We start from the raw sequence: 20,112 nt of genomic DNA on the forward strand, positions 1-20,112 counted from the left end.
ATTTTCTTTAACAAGAGCAAAGATACTACAATTTTCAGCGTACTATTATTCAGGTTAAATAAATAAAAACTAACCTTGGATACAGTCAAACGTCATTCAAAAAAACTGTTAAACTGGATTAAGGCATGCTAAAAAATGTTTAAATGCACAGGGTATTAAAACGAGGACAACAATAAATTAAATGAAAAATCACAAAATTAAACAAGAAACAATGTCTCCCAAATGAAAATTACAAATACAATTACTACAAATGCTCCATTAGAATCTTGTCACTATATTTTCTTTTCGTTTTCTTTGCCACCAAAGGTTGGTCGGATCAAGTGCTGCTTTGTGAGAATATCTTGAGAAAGATCAGCTTCAGACTGCCACATCAAAACTGACAAACCACATCATCACATGTACGAGATCAACTACGCTTCCCAATCCGCAAATCATCGGACTACTTCTCAAAATTGCATCTCTAAGACGAAATCCAACGTCTCTGCATCTTTTAGTTCACAGAAAAGTGTTTCGCAGATAACACTGAGGTCAGACCTGGGCTAGTGATATCCCCTTCCCCTTCCCCTTCCCCTTCCGCGGAAACCTCTTCCCCTGCCTCTACCTCTTGTACTTCTCCCTCCATATGACAGACCTTGAAAAGCTCTGTCAACAAACTGGTTCGGCATGCTACCACCTCCCCGGCCCTTCTTTGGCGCAGAACTACTTGAACCATTAATTGCACCAGCAGGTCGTTTGACTCTGGTGATAAAGAAATAGACATAAACTAGGTAAGATGAGAAAGCATATGAAAGGATAACTAGTGAACGTCCTAAAAGAGCATAAACCGCTGTTACGAAGTCTTCCATATCGAACGAGACTTTGAAGTAAACAACTAGCAATACAAGTCAGTAAATAACAAATAACAGGGGTAACTCAGAAAAATTTATGTTTAAACAGTTAACATTCAAGACCAAAAAAGCATCTAGAGATGATAGACAAACAGTAAAGCAAGAAAACCTTTATTTTTGTACTTGTCTATTTCTTGGGTCATGTCTTTGTGCTCTCTTTAAATAGAGCTGGAATAGTTTAGCATGACCAAAATCATGAACAAATGTAAAATGCTTTCAGATGATTGAACCGTGTATCCTATTGGATACCAAGAAATCAAGCAAAAGAAAACATAGAATTCCATAATAACTGGAGGTTTATTGTGGGGCTAGAAGCTAGCTTTTCAGACCATTGATAGATGTGCTGAAAGCCTGAAACTGGAAACCTATCAGAATGAAAGTGGGTTGAGCCACTAAGCATGGGCTGAAGGAAGAAAGCTTTCATATCTACATCGACCATTAACAATGGAACCTTTGGTTTGAGATGTATCACTATTCCTAAGAGACGTAGAAAAGAATAGCAATAAATTATCTATTGAATCCAAATCAATGTAATACTAAAGCAGGGATGGGATTTATACCCAACACCCCATTTCACTAATATGATATATTTCACCATTCAGCCAGTTGATTGTCCATGCAAAAATATTAATTATGAGACCACAAAAGTTATATAAACTAGTGTAACCACATCATCTTTCTGAAGTTCAAACAAAAACATACCCAGTTGAACTTGTTGATGGTGCTGTAGATTTCACAACTTCCTTCCATGAAAGGTTGATTTTTTTGTCCCCGATGAATGAAGGTGTTTTTGCATGTAGTGGCTGAATTATCAAAGATTATAATTGGTTCAGGACAGTCTCGCATAAGCAAATTTAAAATGTGTGTCTGTATCTTAAAATTCAGTTTGCTTACCTGAGCCATAGACAGTATATTATTGCAAGTCCTCAGCCCTGTAGTAGCATTCTGCTTTTGAGCCTTCTGCAGAACCAAAAAGATTTTACTGCTCAAATAGTGCACCATTAAGTAGCATTTTAAGAACAATCTGTTAAAACCTGGAGAATGCACTCACGAGTTTTTCCTTTTCTTCATCAGATTTAGCAGCAGCAAGTGCTTTATTGTGCTCTGCCATCCCCTGAGTCAATTTCTTAATGGTAGCCCTAGCAAGCTCTTCAAAACAGTTTAACCTGAATCAAATACCAAGTAAAATCAAGACTTACAGGATTGCAAGCACAGTAAGAGCCCGTTTGGCCAAGCTGCCAAAAACTGCTTATTTTGAAAAGTGCTTTCCGAAAAAGTACTTTTGGAGAATAGTAGTTTGTGTTTGGCCAATTCATTTTAGACGTGCATTGTGCAATATTTGATAAGCAAATTGTGTTTGGCCAATCTTTCTAACAAGTACTTTAATATACGAAAAAGGACAGTAAATGTTCAATTTACAATTAGTATTATTTGTACAAGAGAATTGAATTTATAAGACATAAAGTAAAAATATATATTTAAATATTTTAATCAATATAAAGTATAGTTATTCCAAGATATAATATTGGTAAACGGTACTCCCTCCGTTCCAATTTAGGTGAGCATGTTTGACTGGGCACAGAGTTAAAGAAAAAATGAAAGACTTTGGAATTTATGGTCCTAAACATGTCAAAAAGGGGTCCAGAGTATTTGTGTGGTTATAAAAGCTTATCATTAAGGGTAGAATTGGAATCCTCATCTCTGCTACTTTCATCTTCTGGATGTGTGAGTCTTTACTGGCCAACATTCAGTTCCATATAACATGGCAGGCCTAACCACTGCTCTATAAAACTTACCTTTTAGTAACAGTGGAATAAATTAAAAATTTACTATATAAATCCTACATAAAAAAGAGATCTATTAATCATAGAGAAATTATTCCAAAGAAGAATACGAGAAGAATAAAAAATGATGGAAATAAGAAAAATGAAGAAATGGATGGTAGAAACAAAAAAGAAAAAGAAAAAATTTAAATTAATGAGGGATAATTTGAGATATGTAATTTTTTGGAAAGGATATTTTTCTCTTGAAAAAATTAATTTTCTAGTTGTGCTTCTGTTTCTTGGAAGAAGCTAGAATTTGTAGCTTCTTCCCAAAAGCAAAAAAAACTGCTTTTGCTGGTGCTCAAAAGCACTTCTTTGTTTTGGCCAAACACCTTTAATTTCCAAAAAAGTACTTTTTTGACCCAAAAAAAAAGTACTTTTAGCCTCCTAGAAGCTTGGCCAAACAGGCTCTAAGTTACAACAACAACAACAACAAACCCAGTATAATCCCATAAGTGGGGTCTTGGGAGGGTACCCCTACCTTGTGAAGGTAGAGATGTTATTTGCGATAGACCCTCGGCTCAAAGAAAGCATGCAAGTGAAGTAAGTTATAAGGATAAAAGTCTTCCAAGTTCCAACATATGAGTTTGACAAAGTCACTAACAGAATCCAATCAGCTCCCTGAACATCTAGAGCCAACCATAGTTTGCAGCGCACTGAGGCTCCGATAGCTTGCTTAGGGAAAAGGTACACTTCACTAATCTCATCTTTTCTTTGTGTTTTTGGATTATTTATTGGGAATGGTTTTTGTTAATTTCTTGATTAAGTTTATGATGTTATGGCAAAATTGTGATGTAGGATCAATGAAAAGGAAAAATAAAGAAAGCATACATAATGATTGATTTAGCATAGGAAACGACAGAAACCTCTAGGACGCCTCTCATCCACTCAACTTGACTCAACTCATCTCTCTCTCTCTATCCCCCTCTCGCTCTCCGCCTCAGCTTTTTCACCATCCATTCAGGTATGTTCTCCAGCTTCGCACACTCCTCTTTTCCTCCCAGCCCTCAAGTGCTATTCTCCTTTTCCTAGGTCATTGCTAGTCCCGTCTTCCTCTTCTTTTTCCTCCTCCATATCTTTTTTTTTTTGGATAAAGTAAGTGATTTCAATAGATGGCATCAAGAAGATGCAAGAAGTACATGATTTGGCATTTGAGCTTACAAAAAATATTCCGGCTCCTATACTTAATTGGCTAAGCCAGAGCTAAGGAACTAATGAAATCCAAAAGATGATCAATATTGTTGATAGGGTACAGTCTAGACCAACAGAACAAATTGACAATACACATAGCCTTTAAAGAACCTATAGAAGTTGAGTTTCCATCAAAACATCTCTTGTTTCTCTCTGTCCAAATGCACCAGAAAATACAAGCAGGGACCATTGACCAGATTTTCCTGATGGCTTCATCAACTCTCCATAAACTCCAGCTCTTATAAGCGTCCTTGACTGTGTAAGGGATGACCCATTTGAGACCAAAAAGGCAAAAAAACATGTACCATATGTCTGAAGCCACCTCACAGTGTAGGAGCAAGTGGCAGGTACTTTCAGCTTTCTTTTGACACATGTAGCATCTGTTAGGTAACTGGAAGTTCCTTTTCATCAGGTTATCTTGTGTGAGGCATGCCTCATATAATGTTGTCCAGGTGTAACAGATAACCTTTGGTGGCAGCTTGGTTCTCCAAATAAGTTTCCAGGGCCAGTTATCTATCATGGGATTACTAGAACACATTTGTTGATATCCCACCTTGACTGTGTAGATGCCTCCACCATGATTCCCCTATTTAAGTCAATCCACAACTTGGGAGTTAACATTGCTTTGTTATAGTCTTGCATAAAGGTCTAGCAGCTCATTTATTTCCCAATCATGCATGTCCCTTCTGAACTTCAAGTCCCAATTGACCCCTTCCCTATATGCAGCAATAACCGCATTAGGATCTTGGGCAATGGTGAACAAGTTAGGGAATGCAACTTGGAGGGTAGAGTTTCCAAGCCATTTATCCTTCCAGAATCTGATGTAGGTACATTCCCAACTTCAAAGTGGATGTTCTGAGCAAAAGTACTCCATAATTTGTTGATGCCTTTCCATAATCCCACACCGTATGGAGCACTTGAGACTTTTGAACACCAGGCTCTCCATGCTTGGCTTTGATGACAACTTTCCAGAACCCAGAATCCTCCATATTGTATCTCCACAGCCACTTCATCATCATGCTTTTATTGTGTGCTGCTAGATCTTTGATTCCCAACCCCCCTTGAGTTTTTGGTTGTGTAACCTTTTTCTACTTGATCAAGTGGAATTTATGTCGTTCATTATTGCCCTCCCAGAGAAAGTTTCTTCTTAGCTTATCAAGTTGCTTCAAAACCTTTGCTGGGATGGAAAATAGAGACATGTAGTAAGTTGGTATGTTGTCCAATACACTGTTGATAAGTGTTAATATACCCCCAAATGAAAGATATTGCATTTGCCATGATGCAAGTTTCTTCTCAAACTTTTCTATGATCCCGTTCCAAATTTCAGTGGATCTAAATTTTACTCCCAAAGGTAAACCAAGATAAGTAGATGGAAATGAACCAATTTTACATCCCATAATACCAGCCAACTCAGCCAGATTTGGGACTTCATTAACAGGATAAATGGTACTCTTCGACATGTTCATGTGCAAACTTGAAATAGCTTCAAAAATGAACAAAGTTAGGTTTAGTTGGATCACTTGAGACCTCTCAGCTCCACAAAAAATCAGTGTATCATCTGCATAAAGTAGATGAGATACAGCAGTTTGAGTCCCAACATTCCTCCCAATTTTAAAAGCTTCTATCCACTGTAACTGACTAGCTTTCTGCAGCATTTTACTAAGCCCTTCCATGGCCAAGATAAAGAGGAACTGTGAGATAGGATCACCCTGTCGGATACCTATTTGTGGAGAAAAGAAACCCACTGGACCCCTGTTCACTAAGATCGAATACTTAACAGTAGTGATGCTGAACTTGATCCATCTTATCCATCTTTCCCCAAAGCCCATGTGCCTCAGAATTGTGAGCGAGTATGACCAGCTCACTTTGTCAAAAGCTTTCTCAATGTCCAGTTTAAATAACAACCCTGGCTCTCCACTCTTAAGTCTCCAATCTAGTGCCTCATTTGCAATGAGAGCAGCATCTGTGATTTGTCTCCCTTTTACAAAAGCATTCTGACTCCCCGATACCAACTTCCCAATGACTGTTTTAAGCCTTTCAGCCAAAAGTTTAGAAGCAATCTTATAAACACTGCTTATAAGACTGATTGGTCTATAATCCTTGAGCTCGGTTGCGCCTTTCTTTTTAGGAATCAGAGCAATAAAAGAGGCATTAATAGATTTAACCATGTGGCAGTTGTGGTGAAAATGATTCATTGCATCAATAACCTCCTTTTTTATAATCTCTCAAGCATGTTGAAAGAATGCCATAGTAAAATCATCAGGTCCTGGAGCCTTATCTGGAGCACATTTTCTAATAGTTGAAAGAATCTCATGTTCCTCGAACTCCCTTTCCAACCAGTTTCTCTCAGCTTCTAAAATCCTAGCTAGATTGTCAAATCTAGCTGACGGCCTCCAAGGTTCAGTCTCTGTGTACAACTGCCGGTAGAAGTTCAGGATTTCACTTTTGATTTCTTCCTTATCTTCAATGATGACTTCCCTCATCTGTAGCCTATCAATGCAGTTGTTTCTTCTATGAGCATTAGCCATCTTTTGGAAGTACTTCGTATTTTTATCTCCATCCTTAAGCCATAAGCATCTTGATTTTTGTCTCCATGAAACCTCTTCAATCTTTGCTAACTGCTGAATTTGTGATTGCATGTTGATCATTTGAGCCTTCTCAACTTGTGTTTGAACTCTGCCTTCAGATGATTGTTCCAGTATAGTTAGTTCATTAAGTGCCTTACTTTTTTGAGTTTCTAGTTTTCCAAATACCTCCCTGTTCCAGCATGAGATGTCTTTCTTCAGGTTCCTCAGTTTTTGAGTCAAGAAAGTCTGGACTGCCCACTACCTGATAACTGGACCACCATTCTTTAACTGAGTCCATGAATCCCTCTGCTAGCAACCACATATTCTCAAATTTAAAATAAGACGAATTGGAGTCCCAATCCCCACATTCAAGCATTAATGGCTTATGATCAGACTCTACTCTGGGTAAAGCCACCTACTTTATTGCCTTGAAGCTGTCATTCCACTCAGATGAGATTAAGAACCTATCAATTCTAGAAGCCCGAAGTTGTTCTTCACCTCTAGACCATGTATATTGAGCTCCATGTAGGGGTAAGTCCAACAGTTCCAATTCCAATATAATATCAGAGAAAGATTTCATCGCTCTGGACCTTCTAAGACAGTTGAATTTTTCATGCTCATATATGCATACATTAAAATCTCCCCCTATCACCCAATGCTCATCCCAAATACCCCTTATTGCTGCCAATTCATGCCAAAGATCCTTTCTTGCTGCATTTGAATGTCGCCCATATACCCAGTGTAACACCACCTGAATTGTTCTTGGAGACTTTCTAGAATGACAGAAACCGAGTATATACCTTACTGAATGTTAATGCTTTTCCACAACCTCCTGTCCCACAAAATAATAACCCTACCTCTTGTGCCATTTGCTTGCAAATCTGCCCAGCTAGCCCAAATATTTCCCCATAAAGAACCTACTAATTGTTGTGACCACTCTTCAATTTTTGTCTCCTGCAAACATACTATATCTGCCTTCCACTTCATCAACAAAGATTTGATGATCCCCCTCTTCTTACTCTCATTCAACCCTCTAACGTTCCAACTAAGGATTTTTACTTTCATCCCAAATGAGCTTTGTGAATCCTGCCCCTTACCCTACCTTCCCCTTTACCCTGGCTTAAATTCGAAACTAATTTTTTCAATTCTGTCACCCCTTTCTTCTTTTTTGTCTTTGAACAACCCCCTTTCATTCCTTTAGTACTTGCTCCCCATATGAGTTTATCTGGAAGTCGCTCATTGACCATGCATTTCTCCAATTGTTCCAGAAGGCTAAGTAATTCACCCAATTTCTTCTGAGGATTGAAAACCAAGAATTGCCTGTTCTATTCTGAGAGATAGTTGAATCAGGTCTGCTCACTATTTGATAGAGGTTTGGAAAGTCATTTTGCAGAGTTGAATCCTCTAGCCACCTGTCTTTCCAAAACTTAACATTAGCCCCGTCCAAAACTGAACCCATGCTTTATATCTCTTGCTAAAGATGAGCTTCTTAAAATTGTGCATTTTCTCTTTTCCTTAGGTCATTGCTAGTCTCATCTATTCATTTTTGCACCTTGCACCTCCAATAACTATGAGCACTATCTGGAGTGCATGTCTTGACTACGACTCAAGAAAGCTAATAAAGCTCCATTGAGAAAGAAGGGGCACAATAGGATCAAGCTTTTTTCAGTAAGTTATTTCTTCTTACATTAATTGATAACTAACCAAATCACACTATGACCTACTGCAATTGAACCACCTTCATCGATAGTTTGCAGTCTAACTATCAAAAGTCAAGATACATTCCAACATCACAACAGTTTAGTCCTGACAAAGTTTGGTTATTACTCTGTCCTGGCAACGACATTCTTACTTTCTATGCAGTAACCAATGGTAACAAATTTGTTACTAGGCAAAAACAGTGTGCATTTGACTCGCTAACAAATAAAAATGTTTCAAGAATATTACCTGACATATATGCACTAAGCGCAGGATGATATATTCAAGAGCAAAAAATAAGAAGTTAGACTAGCAAACTACCTCTCTGTGAACTCTTTGTAATTCTCCGAGAAGTCTTCCCCAAGCCTGTCAGATGGTTGTCCAGTCACAATCTTGTAACCACATAAGCTATTGGTGGCATTTGGCGCCTATCCGACAAAAAAGAAGTGGTGAGAACCCAACATGCATATACAGAATATGTATACAAGGGAAAGAGGACATACCTTGTGAGCTAAATGGTGAAAAGTATACAGCAAACACTCAACATAAGAAAAGTTCATCTCTTCTCCCGCTTTTCGACGAGGCATATATTTCTAAAAGAGCAAAAAAAGTTTCATAAGGAAAATGATTAATTGAAAAGGTTAATCTTTCACGAAGTAGTTCAAACTCAAAAGGTTTCACCTTGTTCATGGAATAATATAAGGTAGAGTTAATGTGCTATATGCAGATGCAGGAAAAACTTTTAGAATGTATAGAAGTTTATCGGCCCTATGATTTTCTGCACGCATAAAGGTGCTTCTAACCAGAACTAATAGACTGGCATACAGGCGAGGAAAACTAAATACTTGCCTTTAAGAGTTGAACAACAGAGGGAAGGATCTGTCTCGAGTCTTGAGGAGTTGTGTAAGGTGCGCTCTCTGCAAGGTTTTTGAGCAGGTCTACCTTCCGTTCTTCAGGAAGCTGATAACAAAGATAGGTTAGAACAACTTTTGGAACTACCAAAAGAACAAATTAATATCCACAATGGAAAAGAAATTTAGAAAGATTATCTCTTTACATTCTTCTTTGACAAACTATCTCCTTGTTTGAAACAAAAAATAAATAAATAAATATGTTTTGAGCACCAAAATAAAACCAAATGTGACAGCTGCTATTTCATAGCAGATAAGGAAACTGAATCAACTATGCTACGGTATGAGGAAATCAGGTATTACCTTGTCAAATACTGGGAAAATATGCTTATTCAAATAGTTTAGAAATTTGCTATTTGAGGCACCCCTCTGCATGAAATGTAGAAATCAGTTAGGCATGACAAGTTGTAGTCACTACTGAAAAAAATAATGAAGTATCCAGATAAGGACAAACCTCAAAAAATGGAATAGCCATAAACAAACAGACTATCAATCTAGCAATATGGTCTCCGTCTGAAACCTGCAATATTAAAGCAATTTAGATGATGAATGTAGCAGGAATTCTTCAGCTGCACTGCAGATTAACAAGCCCACAAATGGTACTGAAGTTTACTCAGACAAGGAGTTCAGACTCATAGGGAAAACAAGATGGAGAATATAGAACAGAAATCTAATTCTTTCAAGACGACATATGATTTCCGTTGATACATGTGATGTACGAATTACGACGTACATCACATTTAGGATACTGACTTTAGCAATCCAGTAGTTCAGAGGTTCCATCCTGTAGTGCTTTAAGCACTACATGCCAGGAAAGCAGATAGATAGCGAAATCTATATGCTTAAGATCAAAAGCTCACAATCATAATCAATATTGTCAAAAGCTCGCTTAAAGTGCACCTAGGCTAAACGGACTGAGCTCTTCGCCTGGCTTAACGGGCGCTTCAGCGCAATCACCATACATATGTCTAATTACCGTGAGTGTTATCTTAAAGAGGCAATACTAATCAGTTAATATTTCAATATTTTAATATTTTAACTTCTTTTTCCATATAACTGTTATTAGTGCTTTAAATTATTATACTTGAATTATTACACATGCACACACACATACATATACACTTTTTTCTTCTTTTACACCTTGTTATTTAAAGCCCGCGCTTTATTTGCGTTTTGCTCATAAAGCCCCAACAGACCTCAGCGCATTTTAGCATTTGATAATACTGATTAAAATTAACATTGAAGCAATTTTCATGTATTTAGGTTTAGATCAGTTTTATTAATTAAAGTTTTCAATCAGATTGTGTTTAGCTCTAATACTTTTGGAAAATTTGAACTAGTTCGGTTGATTTGATGTGTGAATTCCAGAATGGATCTTCTCCAATGTGTTGAATTTATAGTTTAAACCCAATGGCAAATTGTAAACGTTTTCACCTTGGGGTGAATTGCTAAAATAGAAACCAACTAAACTAAGTGAAAAGTTTTGAGCATCCAACTGTTGGTTCTAGAGATTCAAATAACCAATGCTTTCAGTAACTAAGGCAAAAACATCAGTACACTAAAACAACCAACCAACCACCCTAGTGAGAGCTTTTTGACTGAGAAGAACAGGAAACCGGAAATCTCTAAAACATTCTAAATGGAACGAACACTTACATTGAATTGTGCATCTAGATCAGCTTGGCCTGCAATGATCTCAATCAGTTCTTGCACACGCTCTGCAGGAGCTTTATCCCCAAATATGCTCAAACTTTTCAGAAAATCCATGAACATCTTAAATTCTGCTCCTGTCACATCTTGTAGACTCTGCAATGAGATGCAATTAATCTTCTTGCATTGTAACATGTTATCTTTCTCAAGAAAATTAATTTTCTTGCGTTCTAATCATCTAGAACATACAGCATTTATTATCTAGGCAATTTTCTTCACTGGTATCACAATAATCCCCGTATTCTAGGTGATAACAATCACATTGCATGTAGAATTTCTCTACAAGATACCACAGGAACTGGCGGACAGTAGAAGAAGCAAAGCTTCTGAAGGGATGCAAGTCAAAATTACTGAACAATCTTCTCATCACTCCCTACAAGACAGAAAGAACAGGAGTAGAATATGTAATTACCTTTTTAATCAGATCGGTAATGTGCCTTTCCATTTGTTCTGGAGGCTTGAGGAGCTCAGCTTTTAGAGGAAATACCTGCAACAAAGTCATGCAGCCAACTAGAATACATAAGACTAGCAAAATGGCCATTCTTCCACAGAAAAAATATTGACGTTATTACCTTGTCTTTTATAAAAACTAATGTCCTTTCACGTTGATTATCATCAGACATCTGCTCATCAACAGTCTCAATGTGTTTAAAAAGAGCTGTCAATGAAGCTACAGGAAAAGAAAGGAAGTTAATTGCCTTTAACAACAGAGCAGCAATTCTATCAGAAAATTTTATGCAGTTAAAGCATCATGAAAGAGAAGGAAAATGAATTAATAGAGCAGAAGGCAAAACGATGCTGAGGGATTGAAAGTTTTCATAGCAAGCACAAGCTAGTTCTACTGCAGAGCATCCTCTCTTGCATTGCTTATCAGTTAACCTTGCTAACTCTTCAGGCATTCTTCTCCCTTCTTAGCTGTGCCCCTGTCCTCCTCTCTTTCTCCTCTACCCCGTCAATGTGTCTCCAAAATCAACTACCAAGCAGCAGGAGAGAATAATGACTATATGCTGCTCCAACCTCTCTTCAATCTCTGATTTCAGGTATGCATAATGGACTATGGGTTGAATACCATGCAAAAGCATATATATATATATATATATATATATATATATATATATATATATATATATATATATATATATATATATATATGTGTGTGTGTGTGTGTGTGTGTGTGTGCGAGCGCGCGCGTAGTATGTATGTGTTTTTTAGATTTTTTTTGGCTTGATTGTGGTTAATTTCTTCTTTTACTTTGGGTTTTCTTCTTTCTGCTTCAGAAGAGAGAAATAACCAGTCAAAAAGTTTGCATCCAATGTCCAAATATTTTCATGAAGATATAGGTTACAGACTGGTAGAAATAAATTGATATGAGAAGTTTCCAATACCACTTTTGTCTAATTAAGGAACACACCACGGTAACCAGAATTAGAGTTGTAGCATTGGCAAAACAATAACTCTCATCTAAGCAATATTACAACAGCTCACACAAACATATCATGAAATCCATGCCTTGCCTTTTAAATTCATAAAAGATGATCTCTTAGTTTTCTTGTTTTCCCCTTTTTTGACTAGACAATTTTGGAGATAAGATAATGCTAAATAGAGAGCAAAACAACTGCATAATACCCTATGGTGCTATCAAAGGCTCGTTTGAAGTGAGCTTAAGCCCTGAAGCTAGGTGCAACACAGGTAGAGCGCTTTGCCTCACTTAGACAGTGATTAGGTCAAGCACCAAGCCAGTAAGGCTTACGTCTCGTTACCCATGGGCAATGTTTTGAAGAAGGCAGCACTACACAAATTTCACCAAAAAATTTGATTTTTCAATTTTCGTCCAAATAATTGTTGTGTGTGTTTACTGTCAATATTCCTGTATTAGGCTAGACCTTTTGTCTTCCTGGAAATTTTCTTCTCGGTCGTACTATTTTGGTACCTTCTTGGTACTCATTAATAATCTTTACCTTTCTTATTATTTGTTATGGATTACATGTATTTTTTTGTTCACTTCATTTGCACCTTTCTTTCTTAAAGCATGTGCTTTATTTTCGCTTTGTGCTAAAAGTTCCAAAAAAATTCAATGCTTCTTTTTTAGTTTTTGTGTTTGAAAATGTTGGTATCCTTAGCATTCGAACGGGATCTTTAACCCATCTGCTTTTACAAATGATCCCAACTAGAGACAGTCTCATATTTTTTAATAAAGTAACAATTTTATTGGTGTTGGGGGGAATCCCCAATATAGAAGTGGTAGTATAAGAAAATGTACAACTTAGACATCCAATCATTCTACACTAACAGGGACCTCGTGGGTGCACCAAGATTCACTTGAAACAAAAGACAAGCCCTATGTGGTACAAATTCATTTCCAGGCCTTTTCCTAATAATGGCAAGGTAAAAAAAAAAAAAAATTAAAAGTAGAGATATTATTAAAAGTGGTACCAAGATGGCACAGAAGAAAAGTACAAGATAGCTGCAGCTCTTGCTTAGTTCATACTACATATTGTCCCCTAAGAAGTGCAAAAACTCCAAATACTGATCCATCCTATCTATAGTACTACTATAACACCAGAAGTACAACTTTTTAATGCATTCGTTTTTAACTCTGGGAATCTGTAGCCTCTTTCCTTCAAAGATACAAATTGGAATGGTCCTCCATATTTGCTTTAAACTTCCCTTGACTCCCTGTGATTGCCAGATTTCCAACAAGTTACAGATCTTCTGTGGTATTACCAAAGATATGCCCGTAATGCTTAGAAAATGTTCCCAGCATTGTCTTGAAACTCTGCAGTGTAAGAAAAGGTGCTCCACTGTCTCCTCCTCTGAATTACTAAGATAGCATCTACTGCTCAAGGAGAAGCCTCTTCTCTGCAACTTATTTTGGGTTTGACAAACATCTCTAGCTGCTAGCCAACCCAAAAAGGCTGCTTTCACAGGTACTTTAGTTCTCCAAATTATCTTCCAAGCCCAGTTTGGAAGTCCCTGACTATTTTGCTGCAACATCATTTTACAGCAGTTATTCACTGTGAACAATTTGTCCTTGCTGTTAAACCAAATTAACCAATCTACTTTGTTCTGATCCACTGAGCATAAATTTAATTGTTGAAGTAACTGACAAAAACTATCCAGCTCCCAATTTGTTCTCTAGTCCTTCATCCCTCTCTTATTCCTCTCTCTCAAAATACCACATAAGTACATCCCACGCAGGCATCTTCTCGTCCTCCTTCTGAAAAGCCAAATGTACACCACATCTTCTGGCTTCAGCAGTGTCATACTGAAGTATAAATATTTGTCTGTAGGCAATACATCCACATAGCTATTGCTTAAGCTCTTATAAATAGCTAATTTAAATTTGGACAAGAACAGATTTCCTAAAAGGATTTAATCAATTTAATTCCCAAGTCAGATAAGTGTAATAAAAAGATGCACTGTAATATGTCACACCTATGGCTGTAAAACCCTCGCACTAGTAGCCCAATCAAGGCATAAAACAAGCTGCAACAATGGTATACAGCTTCCCAGGTATTGACCCAAAGAGCATGCTTGCTGAAGGTGCTTCTAGTGCAAAATATAATGTGCAATAAATTTGTTGATTTATAAAATGCAGCTAATGCAACATGTTAAGTGACCACATTGGTTGAGAGATGGTTTGTTTGTCTTCTTATATGGTCTATGGCAATCTCACCTCATGAACAAACTTTTGGGGTTGGATTAGGTCCAAGCATTTTCTTCAAATGGTATCGGAGCCAGATTCATTCTATTTAGACAATGTTGGGTCCACATGTTATATTCTCCAAGCTCCAGATGTCTAACCATGGGCTTGCAGGGGTGTTTAGGATGTTTAGGATGTTAAGGAGTGCGTTGTTTGTCTCCTAATATGGTTTTAGACAATCCTGAACTCATAAGATAGCGTTCAGTGTAGAGCTAAGCTCTAGGTCCATTTTCTTCCCACAACAAACTCTGAAGGTTTTAGCATTTAATTGGGTAAGTTGAAGATAATATGCTTATACCTTATATACCAACAAGGCACTATACAAGAATCAGGGATACCAAATACAACATCCATAGTTTCATGGCATCATTTGGTCTTGACCAGGCTTTAATGTATTGATTGTTCTACCTTCGTGCTAAAAGAGTGGTACTCGGAAACATGAAATAGCATAAAGCAAAAAAAAACTAAAGCAGTTTGATCAGCTCGGCGATTTAATTTCTTAAACTCAATTTAAAATGAACCTATCTAAAGATAGTACCTACGTGCATGGTTTCAAAGTCACTAGGAAAAAATCAACATACCTTTTACATCTTGCCTTAACAAGGACAAAAGGGCTTTGTTTACTGCATCACGTTCCACATTTTCCTCTGGAAGAATAGAAAGATAGAGAAGTCAAGATCACATATCTTTTTTCTCATAATCAACAATTCTTGATGGAAAGACTAAGAGATTTCTATACCAGCAGTCAGGAGTTGTACGAGTATGTCAACAATTTTCGAAAGATGCTCGGGTGTGTCCTTGCAAAAAAGAGGAAGTCCACGAATGGCTTGCACTCGAACCTGCACGCAGTAATAGGTCAAACAAAGGTCAAGGCTCCACTGCAGAAACATCAATCCCACAGAATTCCAATCTCATTTTATGCTGCAAATACTGTGAAGAGAAACCTTTTTTTTCTTCTTATCCTTTAGCTGTGAAAAGAAACTTAAATCATGCAGTGACAAACGTTTCTAGGAATTCCAAACTCATTGGATATTTTAAACATGTCAAAAAGCAGTAAAGCGAGATTGAAAGCAAAACCGGAAAGAAACTGAAGAAGATTGAAACCTAGGTCTTGCATGTAATCAAGAAACATAGAAAATCTAGAAAGGAGAATAGGTAACAGACAGAATCAATGCAAAGGTCAATCTCATCACGATCCTTTCCTCATTGCCTTCTCATTTTCTACCCTAAAAATGAAATTGATTAAGATCAAGGAGAAACTTCAGGTTTTTCTAAAAATTTATAACGGTGGTGTTCAGGCCAGCTCGCGCTCACCTCGACTATTCCACTAGGTACATGTTACCTCCACCAACACAGTTATTGAGCAAGTATGGCCACCAAAACTTAGCCAGATGACTCTGTTGAGATTTGAACCTGATCTCCAAGGTTTGCACCCACGTCATTGACCACTAGGTCACATCCTTTGTCGCAGAAAATATAGGTATCTATGCACCAATAATCCAGATACAAGAATTAATTGGAACTTGGGTGCAGAAAATATAGGTATCTTCTTGAGCCGAGGGTCTATCGAAAACAGCCTCTCTAGTCCCAGGGTAGGGGTAAGGTCTGCGTACACACTACCCTCCTCAAACCCCGCTTGTGGGATTATACTTGGTTGTTGTTGCTGTAAAGAAATAAAAAAGGCAATGATCTTTCCTCTCCCTTGTTATTTCTCTTGAACAACAAAGGCATGCTTTTTACGGGCTAAATTTATTTACCAGAGTCTAAATCATATTTCCTCATCTTTTCAATTATGCACAAAAATCAAGATAAAAGCGAAAGGACACGACAATAAACTTGCAGCATAAAAATATACTCATGTGATGGCTTTGAATGCAATTATTACAGAGTCGTGATTTAATTTTCTCCCTACTGTTTTTCATATTATTGAGCCGGCAAACTAATATCTTTACTTCTAAAGTTCAGTAAGGCATTGCTACTCCCAAAATACAGCAAAAATTGAGTTTCCAATTCCTGTGATTCATGAACTCAATTCTATGATGCAATTGGATACACAAATCTCTGTTTGTTGGGGGGAAAAATGTTTACTGAAATGGCCAACTAAAAACGGAAGAAAGAAAATTACAATAAGCATATTTCAGTTTAATCTAATTGATTTTGATATGGAACATGAAACTGCCTCCTAGAATAGCCGTTCTTGTTGGGCTGCTGTTAATGAGGCTTCTCTTGCTCAGGAGGAGTTGATAAATAGGGGATTCTCATTATATAATAGATGCTACATGTGTGGAGCAGAATCTGCTATGCCTAAACTTGTTTAATTTCCGGTGGCATGATACCAGATTATTTGAAACTTGCTTTGTGAAGCTGGAAGGGACTAGCTGTTCAGGAGACCACAAAGCTCTATGGCAATTGGGTGATATGGAAAGAGAGAAACAATAGATGTTTTACGATAGAAGAATGACAAATTGACAACTCAGCAATTAAAAAGGCTTATGTCTTCGTCTTTTGTATTGGTGGATTAAAATTGATATTGTCAATAACATAGATAAAATGTTAGACTCTTTGAGCTCCCTGCATAGCTAAAAGGATGCTCTTTTTTATATAAAGAAGGGATGCTCTTTTTTCGGTATATATTCTGGTTAAAATGCACTATCTTAGTGCTTGTATTAATAAAAAAACCTTACCTTTTCTCAAAAAAGTAATAATAAAGTCTTACTTTGACTGAGCATGGAGTTTACGAAAGCAAGGGAGACTGTTAAATCTTGTGGTCTTAAATTAAAGATGTGTGTAATGTACTAAAATGCACGTTGAACCTTATGGACTACATGCCATTTAGGATGTTGGAACTAAAGAGCTAGTCACTAAATATACAAAGTGACATTCTTTTCTAAACAAACTAAACTGGAAAGTAAGACACATAAATTGAAATAGAGGGAGTAACTGTTCCTCATCCACCTCCAGCAATATGAATATTTTCTTAAGTCAATCCTAGTAGCTACTTGCTACCTAAGCTAGTCCCTCACAAATTCGGCATCAAAAACACACAATGAATAGACGAACCTACTACACATAATCTCAGTTTAAAACTACGAGATGATTCCTATCTCTTGCATATGTTCTTGTATCTCAGTAGTTGTGATGCACTCTAATTGGGCACATAGTTTAATAAAGAAATTTGAAACTTGTGGTCTAAAATAAGACATAAATATTTGTGTGGATATAAATCAATGGAAAGTTTAAAATTAAATTATTTCTAAATATAGAAAAGTATCATTCTTTTTTGGGACAGACTAAAAAGGAAAGTGCATCACTAAAATTGGGACAGAGGAAGTAATCATAATTATAATGTCTAACATTATTCGGCGAAAACAATTATACATCTTTCACACAGGAAGAACAACAAAGAAACCTTATCGTAATTTCATAATCATAAGTAAAAGAAACAATCTCATGAATTCGAAATGAAGTAGAGAATATTAACATAACTCAGTTGACACACACAAATGGAGAAATTGTTCAATTTTTTCTTTTCAATAAAAAAGAAAATACAAAAAGACTTACCGCAAGCTCTTCAGATTCACAGAAATCCAGCTGAGCGTAAACAGCACGGCCTGATAAACTAGGAAAGTGCTTGAAAAATCTCGGAATTAGCTGAGCTGCTAATTGCATAGCTTTAGCATTGCTGCTCTTCGATGCTTTAATTATATTCTCATAGTCCTCCACATTCTACACCAAAAGAACAATCCAACAGTTTCAATCAAAATAAATTTCATTCAATTTCGAACCCTAGAATAAAGGTAAGTGAAAAAGGAATACATATTGGATATTTTTTTACGGACCTGAGACTTGTCTTTGGACTCGTTTAGGCGTTCGCCGTATTCGTAAAGCTTCTCGATGATGGCTTCTTCGGATGCCTCCGCCATTGGAAGCTTCTTGTAATTTGAAGCAGAAGAGTGTGTGCAGACAGTAGAAGTGAGGGGAAACTTGACTTTGGGTTGAGAATCGGGCTCAGGTTATTTGTTGGAAAAGAAGAAATGGATATATACAGAGGAGAAAGGACCGACAGAAACAATTATTTTTTTTCGAGTCCAACTAAATTCGGATTCGATAGTCGGGGCAAAGTTTTCCGTAACAAAGTAATACTACATATCCATTAAATTCGAACTCGAAAACTCTGATTAAATATGAAGTATTAGTTATAACTCCATCACAAACGTTGTTGGTGGGAAAAAATAAATTAATAAAAGAATAAGACTTTAAAAGGAAATTTTGTTAAAACTACTACTCTCTCCTCCCAATTTATGTGGTGGTTTTTTACAAAATATAAAGTTTAAGAAATAAAAAATAATTAAATTTGTGATAAGAAACATTTTATATAATTTGTGTGATTATAAATCTTTTGACTAAGAATATAAATATAAAGTTTAATTTTTTTTAAAAATATATAAAAATATCTTTTTAACAGATTAAAAAGAAAAAGTATATCGTACTAAATGAGATAGATGAAGTAAATATTAAGTAGAGAGGTTGTTCTACCTCTAGGGTACAAAATTCTCCTGAAGTATTTAACAAATGCATCCATTAGAAAGGGATGTTTATAATTTGATAAAATTGAATTAGAAAAGCGAAATCTAATAAATTGAATCGAATAAAATCGAAACAAAAAGAGAAAGATGAATCTGTTATAAGAAAAATCAAATTATGGTGGATGTCTACTCTTTTTCCGTGATTTTCTCAAATGCTTAATGACATATTCAATGACATATTTCTATGCTTAATGACATATTCAATGATATATTTTTCTTCACTTTTCATGCTTATATAAAGGCCTTGTAATAGATAGGAAAATATACACAATTGAAGAAGAAAATATCTTTTTTCTCTCTATCTCCATTTCTTGTTCATGTTTTACTAAATTATTTTTATTTCATAACAACATGTCTTGTTCATGTTTTACTAAGTTGCTTTTATTTTATAACACGTTATCAGCACGAATTGCTCATTTCATGATCTTCTACGTCAAGACTATGTAAATTATAAGCAGGCAATGAGATCAAGTATAATGAAAAATGTCTTGGATGATAATACAAAGATAAGTTTTACATCCATCTAAACACATTCATACTTTCATATCTTTGCATTAACTTTATATGCAATGTTTAGTAAAAAAAAAAAAATTCAATTGTATCCAATGAAATAAAGAACTGAAAAGGTATGCCTTTATTTGCTACATCTCTTATAGGACAAAGATAATATTCCAACGTATATATATGTTCTGACCTTTTACATACTATGATAGATAATTATTAAGATAATTTAGTAATAATATTTTTACCATAACATGATGTATTTCATTTAAAGCAAAATTGGCATATATCCTAATGAAATACATCATGTTATGCCAACGCATTATGGCCTAGCATGCCTTTATATGGGTAAAGCATTGGGTTTGAGTCCTAATGTACCATATTGATGATAATAATAATAACTAAAGAAAAAATAATATATTTTTAATGAAAAAACATAAAGCTTGCCCCACTTGATTTGCTCCATTATTGAAGTGAATGTGATAGCAGTGCATGATAAGTCTAAATAAAGACAAGTGGTTGACCAATGAATGCG

General features: G+C 36.2%; 1 protein-coding gene across 1 annotated transcript; it reads right to left on the reverse strand.

Annotated features, from left to right (window-relative positions):
- Positions 1-95: 95 nt before the first annotated feature.
- LOC107806724 (apoptosis inhibitor 5-like protein API5) lies at positions 96-18,533 on the reverse strand. Its single transcript, XM_016630948.2, has 16 exons — positions 18,330-18,533; positions 18,052-18,216; positions 15,230-15,329; positions 15,072-15,137; positions 11,360-11,457; positions 11,200-11,274; positions 10,734-10,883; positions 9,532-9,597; positions 9,381-9,446; positions 9,016-9,126; positions 8,670-8,759; positions 8,488-8,594; positions 1,939-2,053; positions 1,782-1,847; positions 1,590-1,690; positions 96-738 (listed from the first exon to the last, which is right to left on the reverse strand). Exons 1-16 carry the CDS (start codon positions 18,411-18,413, stop codon positions 540-542), a joined length of 1,659 nt encoding a protein of 552 aa, XP_016486434.2. The 5' UTR covers positions 18,414-18,533; the 3' UTR covers positions 96-539.
- Positions 18,534-20,112: the final 1,579 nt, after the last annotated feature.

The sequence above is a fragment of the Nicotiana tabacum genome, chromosome 23 (assembly GCF_000715075.1).
Source record: "Nicotiana tabacum cultivar K326 chromosome 23, ASM71507v2, whole genome shotgun sequence".
NCBI classification, from domain to species: domain Eukaryota; kingdom Viridiplantae; phylum Streptophyta; class Magnoliopsida; order Solanales; family Solanaceae; genus Nicotiana; species Nicotiana tabacum.